General features: G+C 52.6%; 2 protein-coding genes across 3 annotated transcripts; one reads left to right on the top strand and one right to left on the bottom strand.

Annotated features, from left to right (window-relative positions):
• Nucleotides 1–207: 207 nt before the first annotated feature.
• On the top strand, nt 208–12,854 carry CAMK1 (calcium/calmodulin dependent protein kinase I). The gene is made up of 12 exons (XM_027863949.1): nt 208–286; nt 3,330–3,447; nt 5,473–5,604; nt 7,579–7,653; nt 8,103–8,241; nt 9,266–9,392; nt 9,581–9,656; nt 10,002–10,114; nt 11,256–11,334; nt 11,424–11,511; nt 11,964–12,090; nt 12,185–12,854. The coding sequence occupies exons 2-12, from the start codon at nt 3,362–3,364 to the stop codon at nt 12,262–12,264; spliced, it is 1,122 nt and encodes a 373-aa protein (XP_027719750.1). The 5' UTR covers nt 208–286; nt 3,330–3,361; the 3' UTR covers nt 12,265–12,854.
• On the bottom strand, nt 12,806–15,550 carry OGG1 (8-oxoguanine DNA glycosylase). 2 transcript variants are annotated; one of them, XM_027863951.1, is made up of 7 exons: nt 15,432–15,550; nt 15,070–15,299; nt 14,808–14,987; nt 13,777–13,958; nt 13,499–13,649; nt 13,361–13,410; nt 12,806–13,206 (listed from the first exon to the last, which is right to left on the bottom strand). In XM_027863951.1, the coding sequence occupies exons 1-7, from the start codon at nt 15,536–15,538 to the stop codon at nt 13,063–13,065; spliced, it is 1,044 nt and encodes a 347-aa protein (XP_027719752.1). In that variant the 5' UTR covers nt 15,539–15,550; the 3' UTR covers nt 12,806–13,062. The 2 variants fall into 2 exon arrangements, with proteins under 2 accessions (XP_027719752.1, XP_027719754.1); XM_027863953.1 differs by lacking the exon at nt 14,808–14,987.
• Nucleotides 15,551–15,828: the final 278 nt, after the last annotated feature.

The following is a 15,828-nucleotide window of genomic DNA, read 5'->3' as shown; positions in this document are numbered from 1 at the left end:
GCCGAGGGGGCGGAGGAAAAGCCACCACGGCCGTTGATTGTGAGCACAGGGGACCTGAGCGAAGAGGAGGAGGAGGAGGAGGAGGAGGAGGAGGAGGAGGAGGGAGAAGGAGGCGGCGGCTGCAAGCAGCGCGGAGCGAGCGCGAAGGAGGGCAAGCGGGGGCAGCGCGGCTCGGAGATCGGGGCCAGGGCCAGCGGCGGCCTCGGGAGGCGGTGGGGGTGGGGGCCCGAGCGACCCAAGGAGCCACCCCCCCACCTCCCACCCCCCCATTGCTGGGCAGCCTCAGGTAAGCGGGAGGGAGTCGCCTGGGTACCCCCAGCCCGGGGCAAGGTCTGAGGGAGACTGCGCTCTGGCCTCACCTGGCTCCTCCCCTGGGGTTCCGACGGGGAATCGACCCTCATCTCCCCTCCTGTCCCCTGAGCCTAGCCCCATCCGTGGGGTGCTGAGGAAGGAGCTATGCAGCAGAAAGGAGAATTAAGCTCTAAGCCCCTGACTGAGGGATCGGGAAAGTCTCCTTGCAGGTTTGATACTCTGCCTCCTCCACAGCTGTCCCTCCCTCCACCCCGACTTCAGGGGCTCCCAAGCACATACACCTGTTCTGTCCGGGAGCACCTGTGTGGAACTTTGCCCCTTGTCAGCTATCGGCCTTGCCCCTAGCCTTCCCTTCCAAACAAAGGTCCCGTTTTTTGTCCCAGCAGAGGTGGGGGGGGGGGAGCAGGTAGGGTGTGTCTCTAGGTTGAAGGTGGGAGCATTGTAGTTCTCAGCTTTTCCTAGGAGATCCCGGGAGATCTAGTCTGAATCTCTGATGAAGGATTGGCTGAGATATGTTTTAGTGAATGATAAAGAAACTGAAATGGGGCAGGGGTGAGGTAGGGGTTAAGTGAGCCAGCCTCGGCACACTTCTTCCCCTGGATTCAAACCCACAGGGTCAGTCTGCTCTCTGGTAGGGCCATGCAAGGTAGTTGGTCCTGCCTTGGATGGGTGTGCAGATCTCTGGGCCTGGGACAGCTGCTCCCCTTCCCTAGACAAGAGTCAGCATTTTGCACGAACATATGTCGCTCTCTGTTTGTATTGTGTGTAAGACCTAAGGGATGGATAAGATTCAGTGTGTCAGATTGTATGTATTAATAGTATGTTTGCAAGGAAAGGTATATGGTTATTGAAGGTGTGTGTGTTTGGGTTACAGGAGGATCATAGGGTGTCCAGATGGATGAGAGGAGCTATCTATCATATAGTGCAACCCCTCCCCGTCTTTTATAGGAGTATTAGGGTGTGTCCAAGTGGAAGAGTATGTGGGTGTTGGAGTATAGGGCTGAACCTCTCTTGTTCTGGAGGTTGTGTGTGTGTGTGTGTGTTGGAGTATAAGGGCATATCTAGATTTGGGGGCATATCTGCTTATGCAGGTGTTGATGGGTTAGGTCATGTGCCTAGATTTGTGGCTCTGTCCTATGGTAGAGGATCTCTGTGTACTAGGGGTTTTCATAGAGCCAAGTAAGTTTCATCTTCCCCTTTCTGGCTCTGGAGCCTGGGGTGGGGAGGGGGAATATGCATGGCAAAGGAAAGGGACCTCTTTTTTGCCAGAACTTTCATCGGGGCTGGACTCTCTTTGGCTTAGAGGGGTTCTGGGCTTTGGGGAATCTATTGGAAAGTTGGCCGTATAGAGGGGTAACAGAGGGAGGTTGTGAGGGAGGCATGGATGATGCCTTGCCTTCAGGAAAGACCTTGCTTTTGTTCCTGTCCTGTGGTTCCTGATACTTGAACATCTGGGCTTCTCTGGGCGATGGTGAGCCCAATAGTGCCACCCAAACTTAGGCTCTGGCCTGGTCTGCACTATGGAGCCTGCCTGATGTCTGAGGGAGTCAGGCTGTGGCCAGAGGGGCTGAGGGTGGGACCAGAGTCAGGGAAGCTCCACCCTTTCTACATCTGGATCCCTGGGTGTCCAGGGGTCCCCTTTAGAGTCAAAGTGTTAATTCTGGGAGGTTTGTAAATTCTGGTCTTTGACTTTACAGATCAGACAGCCCGTCTTCCTTTTCTTAATGAGGAAACTGAGGTCTAGTTAGGGAAAGTCATGGACCCAAGAACATACAGCTCATTAGCGGTGAAGTTGGTGCTAGAAGACAGGTCTCCTGATTCCCATAGATTCAGAGAATGGAAAAGAGAGAAGGGACCCTAGCGATCATTCAGTCCAAGCCCTTCCCTTTACAGGTGAGAAAGCTGAGGTGCAGAGCTCTGGTTGCTGCTTCCCTCGAGCTCCCATTATCATGGGCTATCACCCTTCCATCTAATATTTTCTTCTCAGATCAGTCCCCTTCTGGCTTAGGGTGCAGAACTGAGATTAACTCTCGAACCTCCTGGGGAAACATTGAATCAAACTCTTATGTAACGCAAGGTCTCAGTTTCCCCAACTAGAGAACTGGAATTACTGCTTATTTTCCATCCTCCCTGGGTCTTTTTTAGAACTCCTAGATTTGGCATGTGCATTGGGTGGGGGCTCAGGATGAATTTGAGTTGGTTGGATGGAAGCTGATGGAGATAGAGACCCTCTGCCCCTTGCTGGGGAAGGGAAGGCAGGGCATGGGATCGAGGATTAAGTGCAGGAGGCTAGCCTGGCCTGGTGCAAGAGGACCCTGAAACCTCAAATCTCATGCCAGTCTGAGTTGGAAGCTGTGTGTCAGGGAGGGGGTGGGGGGTGGAGATCAAGGAGGGCTGGGGGCTCTTCTAGGCCAGAATCTAAGAGCAGGGGTTGGGGATGAGGCCCAGAGGTCCAGGAATCTGCCATGGGTGGGGCAGGAGTGGGGGATGACGGTCAGAAGAGAGGTGGGAGGATGAGGGAGTACCAGCTGTTCCAGATGTGGCTGCTGTTGTCATGGCAACAGAGCAAATGGAGCTATTTAAAAATGTGGCTGAGAATATTGCTGGAGGCAGAGGGAGCAGGGAACCTGTTTTCTAAGAGAGGGGGAGGAGGGGATACCCTGGACATACCCCCAGGGGATCACTGTTGTGATTAAGGACCCTCCCAACCCAGGGGAACTTCAGTCATCTCTCAGGCCCCTTCAGAGTGTTCTCATCATTACATTATGGATTATGGAGAGGGGTGCGTGTGTGTGTGTGTGTGTGTGTGTGTGTGTGTGTGTGTGTGAGAGAGAGACATTAGGAGCTCTGATCTGGGCCCCTGTTTTTTTAGAGGAAGAAATGAATCCCTGTTATTCAAGGGATGAAGAGGTGAAAGGAATGGGAAGGAGGTTGGTCTAGAATTGGGAAAGAGAAAGCAGGAGTGGGGGCTTGGAGAGGCCATGTTCCCACTGAGCCCAAGCTATCCCATCCCCCAGGAGCCCTGGCTGCAGCCAGTTGGCAGTGGGCAATGCCTCGGGAAGTGCATGGACCCAGCTGGAAGAAGCATGCAGATGACATTCGGGACATTTATGAATTCCGGGATGTCCTGGGCACGTAAGTGATGCCTTTTGTTCCCCCTCTCCCTTCTTTCGAAGATAAGCAGGGCTGGTGCTAAGAGCTGGCAGGGATACAGAGAGGGGCTGGGATGGAATCTCAAACCATCCCTAGGTAGGCCTGGAAGAAATGTATCAGAAGCCTAGGGGAAGAGATAAGGGGGCTTACCTCCCCCAAGCTGGGCCTCGGGTATCAACATTAGACTGTCAGGAAGTGTTTTTCTCTGGACCAGCGCCTCAGCTGTTTCCTGCTAACTTCCGCCCATGGAACTGCCCATGGACACATCTGCAGACCAGCGGGAGACCTCGCTTCTTGTCCTGCCCAACTGGTGTGGGGGTGGGGCTTGAGAGAGGGAAGAGAGGAAAATGAAGAATCCAGATTAAGGTTCTTTATGAGGTATTAGAGAGGACCACAGAAAATACCTAGACTTACAGGTCAGGGGTTTCCTCCATTCCCATCCCTCCTCTAAGGGCCAACCTAGACCCTTCCCCCTTCATCATCTCCTACCCCCTCCAGGCCCTTTCTGTGCTAAGTTCTGGGAAGACCTCTAAAGCTAGACTTGGTTGGGAGGGAGAAACGAGTGGGAGAGAGAAGCCTTCGGACGTTCTTCTTGCAACAGATCTTGGTATCTGAGCCTGAGAATGGAAGGAAAGAGGAAGTGGGGGAGGAGTGGGAAGATTGAGGGTAGGGATGACTGCCTTCTGGCTTCCCCTATGGGGACAGTGGGAAGAGTCGGTGTTCAAAGTACATTGAGCCTGCCCTGTGACAGCTTTAGTCTTGTACTGAGGGATGGGAAATGGGGAATGGGCCCTAGTCCTGTCTGCTTAGGGTAGCAGACGGCCCTTAGCTGGTGACAGATGAGTGGATCGGCCTGTCCCTGAGACATGAGAACCATAGGTGATGCCTAGTCTGGGCTGGTTAGGTCTTCTCATCACTGCTTAACTCAGCTGTGGTCCCCAAGCCTCAGATGGTCTCCAGTGTCCCTTCCAGCTTCTTTCCCCAAAATGATTCTCTTGTGTGCAAGAGGACTGATTTCTGCTGCCAGAGTTTCCTGAGGCTCTTAGCCCCCCAGGGTGCTCCCATCTTCTACCATTACCTTGCTCTTCGGTTGTTACTCTGTGCAAGCCAGGCAAGAATAATAGTGGGGTTTGGTTGGAGGGGGGATGAGGAAGCTGCAGCATCTTCCCCTTTCTACTCCATCTACAGGGTCAGCCTCAGATGTGATTTCAGGGCAGCCAAGATCCTCCCCACAGTCCCTCAATTCTTCATCCTACATTCTCGTTGCACCAATAGACATTGATTCTTTGGCCCTCTTGTCCCGTTATTGTGCATTTTCCCCCCAGAGGGGTCACCCATTAAAGATGTCGTAAGTCCTTTACCTCTTAGTATGAATGATTTTCTCAGAGTCTTTGCTGGTAGGGTTTTTCTAGCAGGAGGGTACAGAGAACACATTAAAGGGAAGAAAGGGCTGGGGGCCTTCGAATTTTGGAAAGGAGTAGGCAAGAAGGCAGATAATGATTATAGTCCCTAACATTCCCAAAATGCTTTTCAAAGTTCCTGCCTGTCCTTTCTGTCCTTTAAACAGCCCTGGTAGGTAGAGCCCGTATACTTCATTACCCCGATTTTATATAACAGAAAAATGAGGCCCCGAGAAGCTCAGCAAGTTGACCAAGCTCCAGGATTAGAACCCAAGCCTACTGACTGCAGGTCCAGCATGCTAAGACTTACTACTCAGAAGGACCTCAGGGAACTGTCCATCCCCAGCCAGGGAAGGTTAAATATATGGCTTTAGGATGGGCTGTCCCTCCCTCTGTCTCCCCTTGACCTCTTGGACACTACGCTAGGGAGCTACTGGGGGTGGGCAGTTATGGGGGGCCTCATGGCCTTTAGGTCCCATGACCTGGGGGGTTGTTGATAAGGAGGGAGTTGTTGTAAGCCTCCTGTTCACCTGTGTGCTTGGGACCCAGGTCCTCATTTCCTCTCCGCCTACCCTGCTTCACCATTCACCCTTCTTTGCCCTGACAGAGGAGCGTTCTCTGAGGTGATACTGGCTGAAGAGAAGACCACCCAGAAACTCGTGGCCATCAAATGCATCGCCAAGAAAGCCTTGGAGGGCAAGGAGAGCAGCATTGAGAATGAGATTGCCGTGCTTCATAAGTGGGTGGGAGCTGGGCTGTCTCCTATGGTGACTCGCCCCCAGCCCTACCCCTGTGCCTTGGGTTCCATCCTTGGGTTGGCGCTGCCTGAGTCCAGCCACTCCATACTTGTCCTGTCCAAACCCATCACTGCCTTTTCATTTATTATCATTGCCCTGACCATTCTGGTCCTGAGGAATGTCAGTACTGTTGGCGTCTGAGCCGAGGACCTAATTGTTGATCAAGCGGTTAATAGCTTCTGTCAATAACAGATTTAATAATAATAACTGGCGTTTATGTAGGGCTTCAAAGTTTGCAAACTGCCTTCCATCTGTTATCACGTTGAAGCTTCTCTGTGAGGTAGTTGCTATTATCCCCATTTTACAGATGAGGAAAATGAGGCTTATTGAGTTTGGGACTTGGCTCAGAGTTATAAAGCTAGTAAATGTGAGAAGAAGGATTTTATTTGGGTTTCTTTGGATTGATTGATTGATTATCCTGACTCCATCTGCTGCACAATGCTGCTGCCTGAGAACCCTAGGTGGCATGACTCCTGGCTTAGCTTTCTCATCACCGGGTTTCTGGCCTATGGTTTCAGGACCTGTGCCAGGGCCCTGCATTTCCTAGTAGTTCCCAGATTTATTCTCTGGGTTGCTCAGCACACGTCAGACCATAAGGCAGGCCCCTCACGTTGGCTTCTGGCCTGATCCTGTCTGGCCTTCGTGCCCTCTGATGGTGCTGAGGATGAGGCCGGTGCTGGGATTATTTCCTCCGCTGTTGCCCAGATGAATCTGGTCTCCCTAACCTGATGTTACAACAGAGTCAGGTAAATAGACTAGCAGTCCTGGTGTCCCTTGAGTTAATCACCTGGCCAGGGCTGGCTGAATCCCCAGTTCTGGACAGTGCTAGGGGAGAGGAATGAGCTCCAGCAACCTCAAATGTTTGCCTGGTGCTACCTATTATTGCTGGCCTATTAAAATACATGAGAGATAGTCCTGAGGATCCTAGGCATTGTGGTGCAGTCAACAGAGCACCAGGAAAACCTGGGTTCAAGCCCCATCTCTGACACATACTGGCTATATCATCTTGAGCAAAAGCACAACTTCTCATTGCCCTGGGCAGCTCTCCAAACTTGTTAATTGCAGGACAATTGCCATCTGCATTAGTAGAGGCAGTTAGGGGACACAGTGGATAGAAGGGCTGGGCCTGGAATCCAGAAGACCTGGGTTCATATCCTGCCTCAGATACTTCCTAGCTGTGTGACTCTGGGTAAGGCACTTAACCTCTGTCTGCCTCGGTTTCCTCAGCTGTAAAGTTAGGATAGTAATAGTACCCACTTCTCAGGGTTACTGTGAGCATCACTTGAGATCATTTTTGTAAAGTGCTTAGCACAACACCTGGCACATAGTAGGTGCTTAATACAGGCTTGTTTCCTTCTTGCCTAGAAGGGGATGCCTAACTTTTTCTAAATAATTTCAATGAAATCACAGGTCTGACAAAAAATAAAATATTTATAATTACCCAAAGTGATCTTAAATACTGGTATTAAGTATTCTCCACTAGTGACCTCCCTGTTTCTTCATGGTGGTATGTATAGTGTAGACTGGCAGATCCTACCAAGTTGGGGAGGCTTTGAATGCAAGCCCAGTGACAGACCATTTGCATGTATGTTTTTATGTATGTCTGTTGTCTAGTCAGCATGGTGATGTTTTCATTTTTTGGTCCCAGCAACTCTCAAAGCTTGTCTCCCAAGTCAACCAGGGTTGTGACCTGAGTTGGCAGGTACAACCCTCATATCACCAAAGTCACAAGTCCTCAAACGTGTTGATGTAACTGGTAGTGGGTAGCATTGCCCGTTCTTGTTTCCTGGAGTGGCATGGTCCTTAGCTCCAAAGAGCGCTGTCCACCACCTCCCACTTAAGTTTGGGTAGGCGGTGGAGAGAGGCCTCTGGGCCTTTCCTCAGCTCTGAACCTCCTCCTTCATTTCTTCTTCCAGGATCAAACACCCCAACATTGTGGCCTTGGATGACATCTATGAGTGTGGCGGGCACCTCTACCTCATCATGCAGCTGTGAGGACCCAGCCCTCCCCGCACCCTCCCCCTACTTCCTTCTCAGCTTCATTCCTGCTCTAGTGACTCCATCTCCCGGCCCCACTCTTGTCTCAGACATTCCCACCTTCCTTTCTGGCATCACCCCTGACCAGGACATCTGCCCCTTCCTTCTCAGCTTCTGGACACTCCCATCTTCCCGGCTGCCCCACACTGCCGTCTTTCCATGATCCCATTCTTGCGCCATCTTCTCTTTGACCTTAATCATGCCTCAGATCAGACCTGAACATCTTTGGCATTGTTCTTATCCAGCCTCTTCCCTTTCCCTCTAACCTTCTGAAGGTGCCCTCCTCCCCTTAGCATCGGAGGGGAAGGCAGAGGAGGGCCTTGTGGATAGGTTACACCCGGGGGAAGGGAGTGTCACGCACAGCTGGAGAAGGCATTGCCTGTAGCTGCTCCTTTCACTTCAGGGTGTCTGGGGGTGAGCTCTTTGACAGAATTGTGGAGAAGGGCTTCTACACGGAACGGGATGCCAGCCGACTGATCTGCCAGGTGCTCGATGCTGTCAAGTACCTCCATGACATGGGCATTGTACATAGAGATCTCAAGGTGAGAGAGGGTTTGTGTTTTTTTCTTTGGGGTGCAATGAGGAATAGAATGGGGTGAGAAGGGTTGAAGAAGAAATGAGGAAGCTTGAATGATGTATAATTTTGACCAATCATGGCCTTGGAGAAGAGTTGGGAAAATTCTCACCCCGCTTCCTTTCATTAGAGAGGTGATGATGATGGTTGGTGGTGGGAGGTGTGTATGTTTCCTTTGATGTCAGATATGATTGCTGTGTTAATTGGGTTTGCTTAATTTATTTTTCTTTGTTAAGAGGAAAGGCTTATTTAGTAGGTGTGTGGTTGGAGGGTGGTGGGGGTATATCTGGAAATAACTTCGATGTAAAAACAAACCTCATCAATAAAACATTAATTTAAAAAGAAAAAAACTACTTGATTTAAAATTAATAAATTAAAACATAATTAAAAAGAAAGGCTATGAGGGAGTTTGAAGGAAGGGGGTGACAGGTAAATGAACTGGGGGAAGGGATGAGGATCAGAGCTGGAAAGGTTGGGGGAAGGGATCAGGTAGTGAGAAGGGTGTTGAACTGAGAGTCAGGTTCTAATCCTGGCTCTGTCATTGACTCATCACGTGACCTTTGAGGGCCTGTTTCCTTATTTGTAAAGTGGGGACAATATGTGCCTGCCCTACCTCACAGGGCTATTGTGAAGATGGAATGAGATCATTTTATTAGTGACTTACATAAAGATATAAATGGCATGCTTATCATGTTTGCAAATGACTTCAGCTAGGAAGGAGAGTTAATACGGAGGACAGATGCAAGATGCAAAAAGATTGCAACAGGCTGCAGTAATGGGCTGACTCTAAAATGGGGGACTACCTCGGATGATAGTAAGCACCCTATCACTAGGAGTCTTTAAGTAGGGTATGAATATTTTTTAGGGGTCTCATTAACATGGCATCTGAAGTCCTTTCCAAATCAGATTCTGTGAGATGATATAGGCAAAAGCATGGTGCCAATGATAAAGCCACATACAAATAGGTTACTATTGTTATTCTCCACCCAAAGCCAGAGAACTTGCTTTACTACAGCCTGGAGGAAGATTCCAAGATCATGATCTCGGACTTTGGGCTGTCCAAGATGGAAGGCTCAGGCAGTGTGCTTTCCACAGCGTGTGGCACTCCAGGATACGTAGGTAGGAATGAAGCAAAGCCTAGGGGTGGAGAAAAGGAGCCAGCGGCCTTGGGGGTGCGACGTGAGAGGCAATTTGGGGGAGCCTCGAGAGTCCTGTGTCCAAAGGCTGGAGGGATGGCTGCAGCTTTTGGGGGCGTGCTCCCCTCCTACCACACCTTGTCGTGACTACCGTCTCTTCCACCTTTGTAGCCCCTGAAGTCTTGGCCCAGAAACCTTATAGCAAAGCTGTGGATTGCTGGTCCATTGGTGTTATTGCCTACATCCTGTGAGTGAAAGGCCCAAGTACAGGGTGGGGAGAGGGGAGGGAGCATGGCTGGAGCTCCAATGTGCTGGGCCACAGGGAAAGTTGTTCCTTTTTCCCTTCCTCCTCTCCTCCTACTCTGAGACTCGGAACACTAGATTTGGAGGTAAGAAAACTTGCTGACAAATCACCGGACGAGTCACTCGGTCTCTCTAGGCCCATTTCATAATCCGTAAAATGAGGATGAAATTTTGTCTGACCTGCTTCACAGTTGAAAGGGTTGAATGGGATAAAGAGAAGGGGAAAGTGTAAGGGAACGTCAGGGATTCACACTGTTCTCCTCCCTACTTCCTCCTTTTCCCCCATCAGACTCTGTGGTTACCCTCCTTTCTATGACGAGAACGATGCCAAACTCTTCGAACAGATACTGAAGGCTGAGTACGAGTTTGATTCTCCTTACTGGGACGACATCTCTGACTCAGGTACTGATGCTATTTCTCACTTTGTCCTTCCTGTTGCTTCACACATGCTGCTTCCTCTTCTCCTCCACTGCACTGCCATCCCCAGACCAAGGCACCTGCCTCTAGGGTCAGACTTACTGCTCCTGTGCACCCTGCCAAAGCTTTGGTGGGACTGCCTTTCTGCCATGCCTCGCAGCCACTGTCCACGAGAAACTGAAGACCCCCTGAGGCTGTGGGCGGGATAGCCTTTACCTAGGGTCCTGAAGAGGCTTTGTAAAACCCCCAATTCTCCCCCCAATCATACCATTCAAGAATTGAAAGGGACCATCAGTAACCATCTAGTCTAAACTGCACATGAAGGAAATTCCCTCTAGAACGTACCTGACATATAGTTAGTCATCCAGCCTCTACTTTGACTATCTCCAAGGAGGAGATACCTACACCTTCTCAAGGCATTTCAGGTAGAGACAGGGCTAATTGTAAGAAAGCTTTTCCGGACATTAAGCCTAAATTTTCTTCTTGCATTTTCCACCTGGTTCTGCCCTCTCTGGGGCAATGCAGAGCAAATCTAATTGTTCCACTGATTAACAGCCCCTCAAATGCTTGAAGACCCTTACAATTCCCCTCCCCCCTCAGTCTTCTCTAGTATAAACATCTCCAGTTGCTTCACCCCCACCGCCAAATTTAAAATCCACAAAAACACAGAAAAACCAATATCCTTTCCTGCTGGTCTGATGATGTGTGAAATGTTTAGTTCCAATCCTCGCTCTCTGTTAAAATTCAAATGTCACTGAAAGGAGACAGTGCATTAAACTATTCTTGGGCATCTTTCTCTCTGGTCAGAAATGTCTTTAATCCTTTCAGAACAGCAGGTTTTGAGAGGAGGTGCTCATTTGAATGGGCAAGAGGAACCTCCAATGACAATTTCCCACTTATGATTTTGCCCCAAATCCAGTCGGGTTTACTGACTGAAGTGGTGGATGGACAGGGGAGCGTGCTGAGAGGAGCCCAGGCTGGGCTTGCAGTCATGAGCAGAACTCACTGACCCTTATGATCTCTTCTCACCTGACATAGTGAGTGCGCTGCCCATAGCAGGCATTCCATCAATGCCCTTTAAATTGAATTGCATTCTCTATGTCTCTGTCCTGCCTCGGTATCCAAGCCAAGGACTTTATCCGACATTTGATGGAAAAAGATCCTGAGAAAAGGTTCACCTGTGAACAAGCCCTGCAACACCCATGGTGAGGAAGGCCCCAACCCCTCTCCCCAAGCTCTGCCCCCAAACCTCTGCACCCTCCCTTACCAGCTCCCCCACCCCATCTCCTCTTAGGATTGCTGGGGACACTGCATTGGATAAAAACATCCACCAGTCTGTCAGTGAGCAGATCAAGAAGAACTTTGCCAAGAGCAAATGGAAGGTGAGGTTGTGGGCCGTTGCCCAAATCCTTGACCTTGGCCTCTCTCTACACCCCCAGTTGTGGCCCTTTCCTCTGCCCCACTTTCCTTCATTGTCACATCAGCCTCTCCTCTGCCTGTCCCGTGCCACAGCCTCTCTTCTTCCTCGTGTACCTGCCAAGGCCTAGCCTTATGCTGCAACCCTGGCCTCAGGTTCCCTCCCAAGTCCCTGACTCAACCCTACCCATTCCCATTCCCTCCAGCCTCCTGACCCACACTGGGGAAAAACGGAGCCAGCTCTAGAGCCAGGGGCTCTCTGGGCCTCCCCAGACCAGACTGCCACCTTTAGGTCTATAGTCTTACCGAGCACTCCCCATATTCTGCCTTCATTCCTCCCTGGGCACCCGGGCCAGGCCAAGCTGGTGGACCTTTGGGGTCAGTCCCCTAACTTCCTCCACGGCTTATCCCTTTCCAGCAAGCCTTCAATGCCACAGCAGTGGTACGGCACATGAGGCGGCTTCAGCTTGGCACCAGTCAGGATGGACCCGGACCTGGCCAAACCACCAGCCACGGGGAGCTGCTGGTCCCTGACACGGGCGGGGGTGAGGCGACACTGTGGGGAAGGGAGGCCGACTGTCCCAGAGGCACCTTCCGTTACTGACACCCCCTCTGAGGTTCGTGCTCTTCCCTTGCCAGGTCCCCACGTTGGCTGCTGCAGGGACTGCTGTGCAGAGTGTTCCCTGGAGCTGCCGGCCACTCGTCCACCCCAGCTCTGAGCAGCCTTCACCACCGCTGCTGGGGACTGGCCAACTGGAGGGGGGAGGAGTAGTGGTGGTGGGCGAGTTCCTGGGCAAGGGGCTGGGGGGAACCTGCCAAAGAGAAGCCATCATGCCCCAGAGGATGCTGCAGGGCAGTAGGGCTTAGAGTTGCCCAGTGTTTGGGAGGGGGTAAGCTACCCTCTGCTCTCCCCTCCCATCATGTCCCCAGGGAAGCCGCCTCCTCTTCTCCCTTCCCATGGCTCTCCCTGAGTCCACTTCAGTCCAGGCCTCTCCTGAAGGGAATGACTGGCCTCTTCTGTACCCCATCTGCCCTGGCTTTGGATCCTTTTCCTGATCCCCTTTCGAGCACCTCACCCTGGTCAGCCTGACCTTTAGGAAGGGTAGGGAGCTGAGCAGGGAAGTTGTAGCAGGAGCCAGGGCCCTGAGAAGAGAGGAGAAAGGTGCTGGAGGTGGAATCACTTGGCCTTCTTCCTCTCTCAGTGCTCCTTATTTCTCCCCGTGCTCTGGTCAAGGTATCCAACCATTTTCCAAACAAATATTTCTATTTTATTGTTCATTCTTTTATTAAAGGGAAGAGGTTAAAACCATTGGATTATTTCATCCCTTCAGCTTTCATCCCAAGAGTGCACACTGACCATCTGTTATGGGGACATAAAGTACCCTTGAGGTAGATGCTGGAAGTCAGGGAACCCCCAAACCCAAGGCTTGGTAGGGTTGGGGAGAGGGGAGGAAGGGATCTGATCTTGCTGAGGAACTAGGGTCTCTGACGGTACTGAAGAGTGGGGCAGTTTCCTGTCACCCTGGGTCTCCAGTGTCCTCTTGCCCTGACATTGGGCCCCTGCTCTCCTCAGAGGCCCCCCTTTTGCGCTTCCGAGACTTTGCCTTTGCCTGGAGAATCTGTGGTTTGGGGATCTGTCGGAGGTCTGCACAGAACAGCACCTGGGGAAAGGAACTGGGGTAGAGCGTCTTCCCTTGGAAGGGAGAGCCCAACGGGCTCAGAGCTGGAGGGGGTGGAGGAACAATGCAATGAGGTTTTGTGTGTGTGGTTTAATGGAGTAAAGGCTGGGGGACTTCAGAGGAGTCAGACACTAACCGCTTGAGTCCAGCCAGCATACGGACCCCACAGGCTCCGGAAGAAGTCTCCTGAAGTAGAAGGAATACTGCTCAATCTGCTCCTTTTCTGTTGGCAACTCCCCTCCCTGGCCCCTCTGCCTCCCTCTCCACCTCTCACCCAGCTCTTTGCTAGCCTTCTGGCTCAGGCTCTTCTGACCCTTGGAAGTGGGCTGCCAGCTGTAATCCCGGCGGGCGATGTGCCAGACGTGGACATCCACAGGCACAGCTTGGGGCTTGTCCAGGGCCATGAGACACACACAGTCGGCCACCTTTAACACAGCAAGATCCAGTCCACTTTTCATTATGCCTCACCTCACCCCAAATCTTTCCGCATCATGACTGTGTGTGTGTGTGTGTTACCAGGGAGGGCATGGGCACTTATCTTTCCAGGCTTACCTTTACCCCAACCCCAGGCAGCGAGCAGAGGTTCTGTTGGGCTTCCTCATAGGATGCTGAACGTAGCTGCTGCAGCCAGCTGGATCCCCCTCGTTCATTCAGGATGGTACGGGCACTCTCGCTCACATAGCGGGCACGGTACCCAAAACCCAGCTGCCGAAGTTGAGGTTCCACCTCAGCTTCTGTAGGGAGAGGTGGGCAAGATGATGAGCTGAACACTCCCCACCCTGGGCTTGTCAATGGATGCCCAAGTGGGAAACATGCATCCATCACGCCCCCACCCCAACTGTGACTAGGAATTTACAGCCTCATGGAGAACACAGATATGGAAAAACATAAGGCCTACAGAAAGACATGTTAAAAGTGTAAAGTGACAGGATAACAGTGGAGGTGGGTAGGTGGAGCTAGTCTGGGAAGGCTTGGGGAAGATCAAAGCATCACAGATTTAAAGATCATTTAGCTCAGCCCCTTCCTCTTGTAAATGAAGGAATGAGTAATAGAAATGTGGAATGACTTAAGTCAGGCAGGCAGTAAGGGGCAGAGTCAAGATTTAACCCAAGTTTTGGACTAGGATCAGTGATGGGGGAACCTGTGGCCTGGAGGCCACATATGGCCCTCTAGGTCCTCCAGTGCAGCCCTTTGAAGCCAAACTTTACAGAACAAATCCCCTCATTAAGAGGATTTGTTCTATAAAACTTGGACTCAGTCAAAAGGCTGCACCCAAGGACCTAGAAGGCCACATGTGGCCTCCAGGCTGCAGGTTCCCCATCCCTAGGTGTTCTTCCCACTGCACCAGGCTTTGAAGAAAATGCTAGGATTTGGAGGTGTAAGAAGGCTGTCTGGACATGTGCCTGAGGGGTGCCAGGTCAGGCGCAAATCCCTCACACAAGGCTCTGAGGTGGGCAGCGAGCAGCTCAGCCAAGGGGGCTGCAGTAGCAGAAATGGTGAGAGAGGGGCTCATGCCGGGAAGTCTGGATCCACCTATGGGGAGTCACGGGGGCTTGGGGAGCTGGGCAGGAGGACTGGCTCACTAGCTAATGCCTGCAAGCTGGGGAAGCCGTGATAGGAGACGCCGTCCAGCCGGCCCAGCTGCGGCCCCAGGTGCTGGCACAGCCGTTGCACCATGCCGGTGATCCTCGAGATGTGATTGTTGGAGGAGCAGATGAAGGAGAAGAGACACTCCACGGGGTCTAGTCGGAGCAGCCGGACCCCTGCGGGGGAAGGAGGGCGGGGCGTCACCCGGACCGAGCCGTCCTCGGGCGTCGCTCTCCGGGCGTCCCGGCCCCCGCTTACCCGGGAATCTCGGGGCCATTTCTCGGAAGTGGGGGTCCGCGGAGGCCCAGTGCCGGTACAGGTCGGCCAGGCGGACGTGGAGCTGGAAGAAGCGGCGCAGGGTCTGCGGGGCCTCGGGCCCGGCCGACTCCCCGTACACGGTGTAGTGCAGCCGGTCGTCCGTCTGGGTCAGGGTCCACAGCCGGCCGTCCAGGACCCCCGTCCAGTGCCCAGGGCTCTGCTCTCTCCACCTGAGCCCAGGGAGAGGGACAGAGCCCCCCGGTGAGCCCAGCACTGGGAGGGGGTTCCCTCCCCGACGCCCCTCCCCCAGGACTTAGGGCGACCCCTGGGGCACGTGGGGCTGCGAAGGCGCCCTCGCTCACCTGAAGGACTGGCCTGAGGACAAGACCAGGCCCAGGTCCAGCTCGGAGCGTGGACAAGGGATGGAGGCCCACAGGCCAGGGGCCGAGGCGAGGGTGCGATGCCGCATACCGCCCGGAGCCAGGCGGGTCGCCGCGCTGCGTAATGTCAGAAACCCCGCGGGCCGCCCTTTAAAGACCGCCTCCTCCCAAGGCCCCGCCCACCAAACCCCGCCTCTCCCTAACGTTCCACCCACTCTGAAGTTCACTGAGCCAAACCCCGCCTATTCTGGATTCCTCCCACCCAAAGCCCCGCCCATTGCTCTGCGGGGAGCATTTGCTTTCCCCAGCTCAGGATTGGCTGACGTCCTTCCTATCAAAGCGGCGCACCATCTCTGCCCCGCCAGGGCCACTTCACTCC

Source organism: Vombatus ursinus, unplaced genomic scaffold (genome assembly GCF_900497805.2).
Source record: "Vombatus ursinus unplaced genomic scaffold, bare-nosed wombat genome assembly UNPS02014773.1, whole genome shotgun sequence".
Classification (NCBI taxonomy): Eukaryota; Metazoa; Chordata; class Mammalia; order Diprotodontia; family Vombatidae; genus Vombatus; species Vombatus ursinus.
This window is presented reverse-complemented; position numbering and strand designations above follow the sequence as displayed.

What these genes read in the sequence shown, in the direction of transcription:
- CAMK1 (XM_027863949.1), top strand. Translation starts at nt 3,362, where the DNA reads ATGCCTCGGGAAGTGCATGGACCCAGCTGGAAGAAGCATGCAGATGAC. An exon ending in TTGCCAAGAGCAAATGGAAG is followed by an intron (nt 11,512 to 11,963) that starts GTGAGGTTGTGG and finishes ATCCCTTTCCAG; the next exon opens with CAAGCCTTCAATGCCACAGC. An exon ending in GGTCCCTGACACGGGCGGGG is followed by an intron (nt 12,091 to 12,184) that starts GTGAGGCGACAC and finishes TTCCCTTGCCAG; the next exon opens with GTCCCCACGTTGGCTGCTGC.
- OGG1 (XM_027863951.1), bottom strand. Translation starts at nt 15,538, where the DNA reads ATGCGGCATCGCACCCTCGCCTCGGCCCCTGGCCTGTGGGCCTCCATC. An exon ending in TCCTCAGGCCAGTCCTTCAG is followed by an intron (nt 15,300 to 15,431) that starts GTGAGCGAGGGC and finishes CCCTGGGCTCAG; the next exon opens with GTGGAGAGAGCAGAGCCCTG. An exon ending in GAAGGCTAGCAAAGAGCTGG is followed by an intron (nt 13,411 to 13,498) that starts GTGAGAGGTGGA and finishes CTTCTACTTCAG; the next exon opens with GAGACTTCTTCCGGAGCCTG.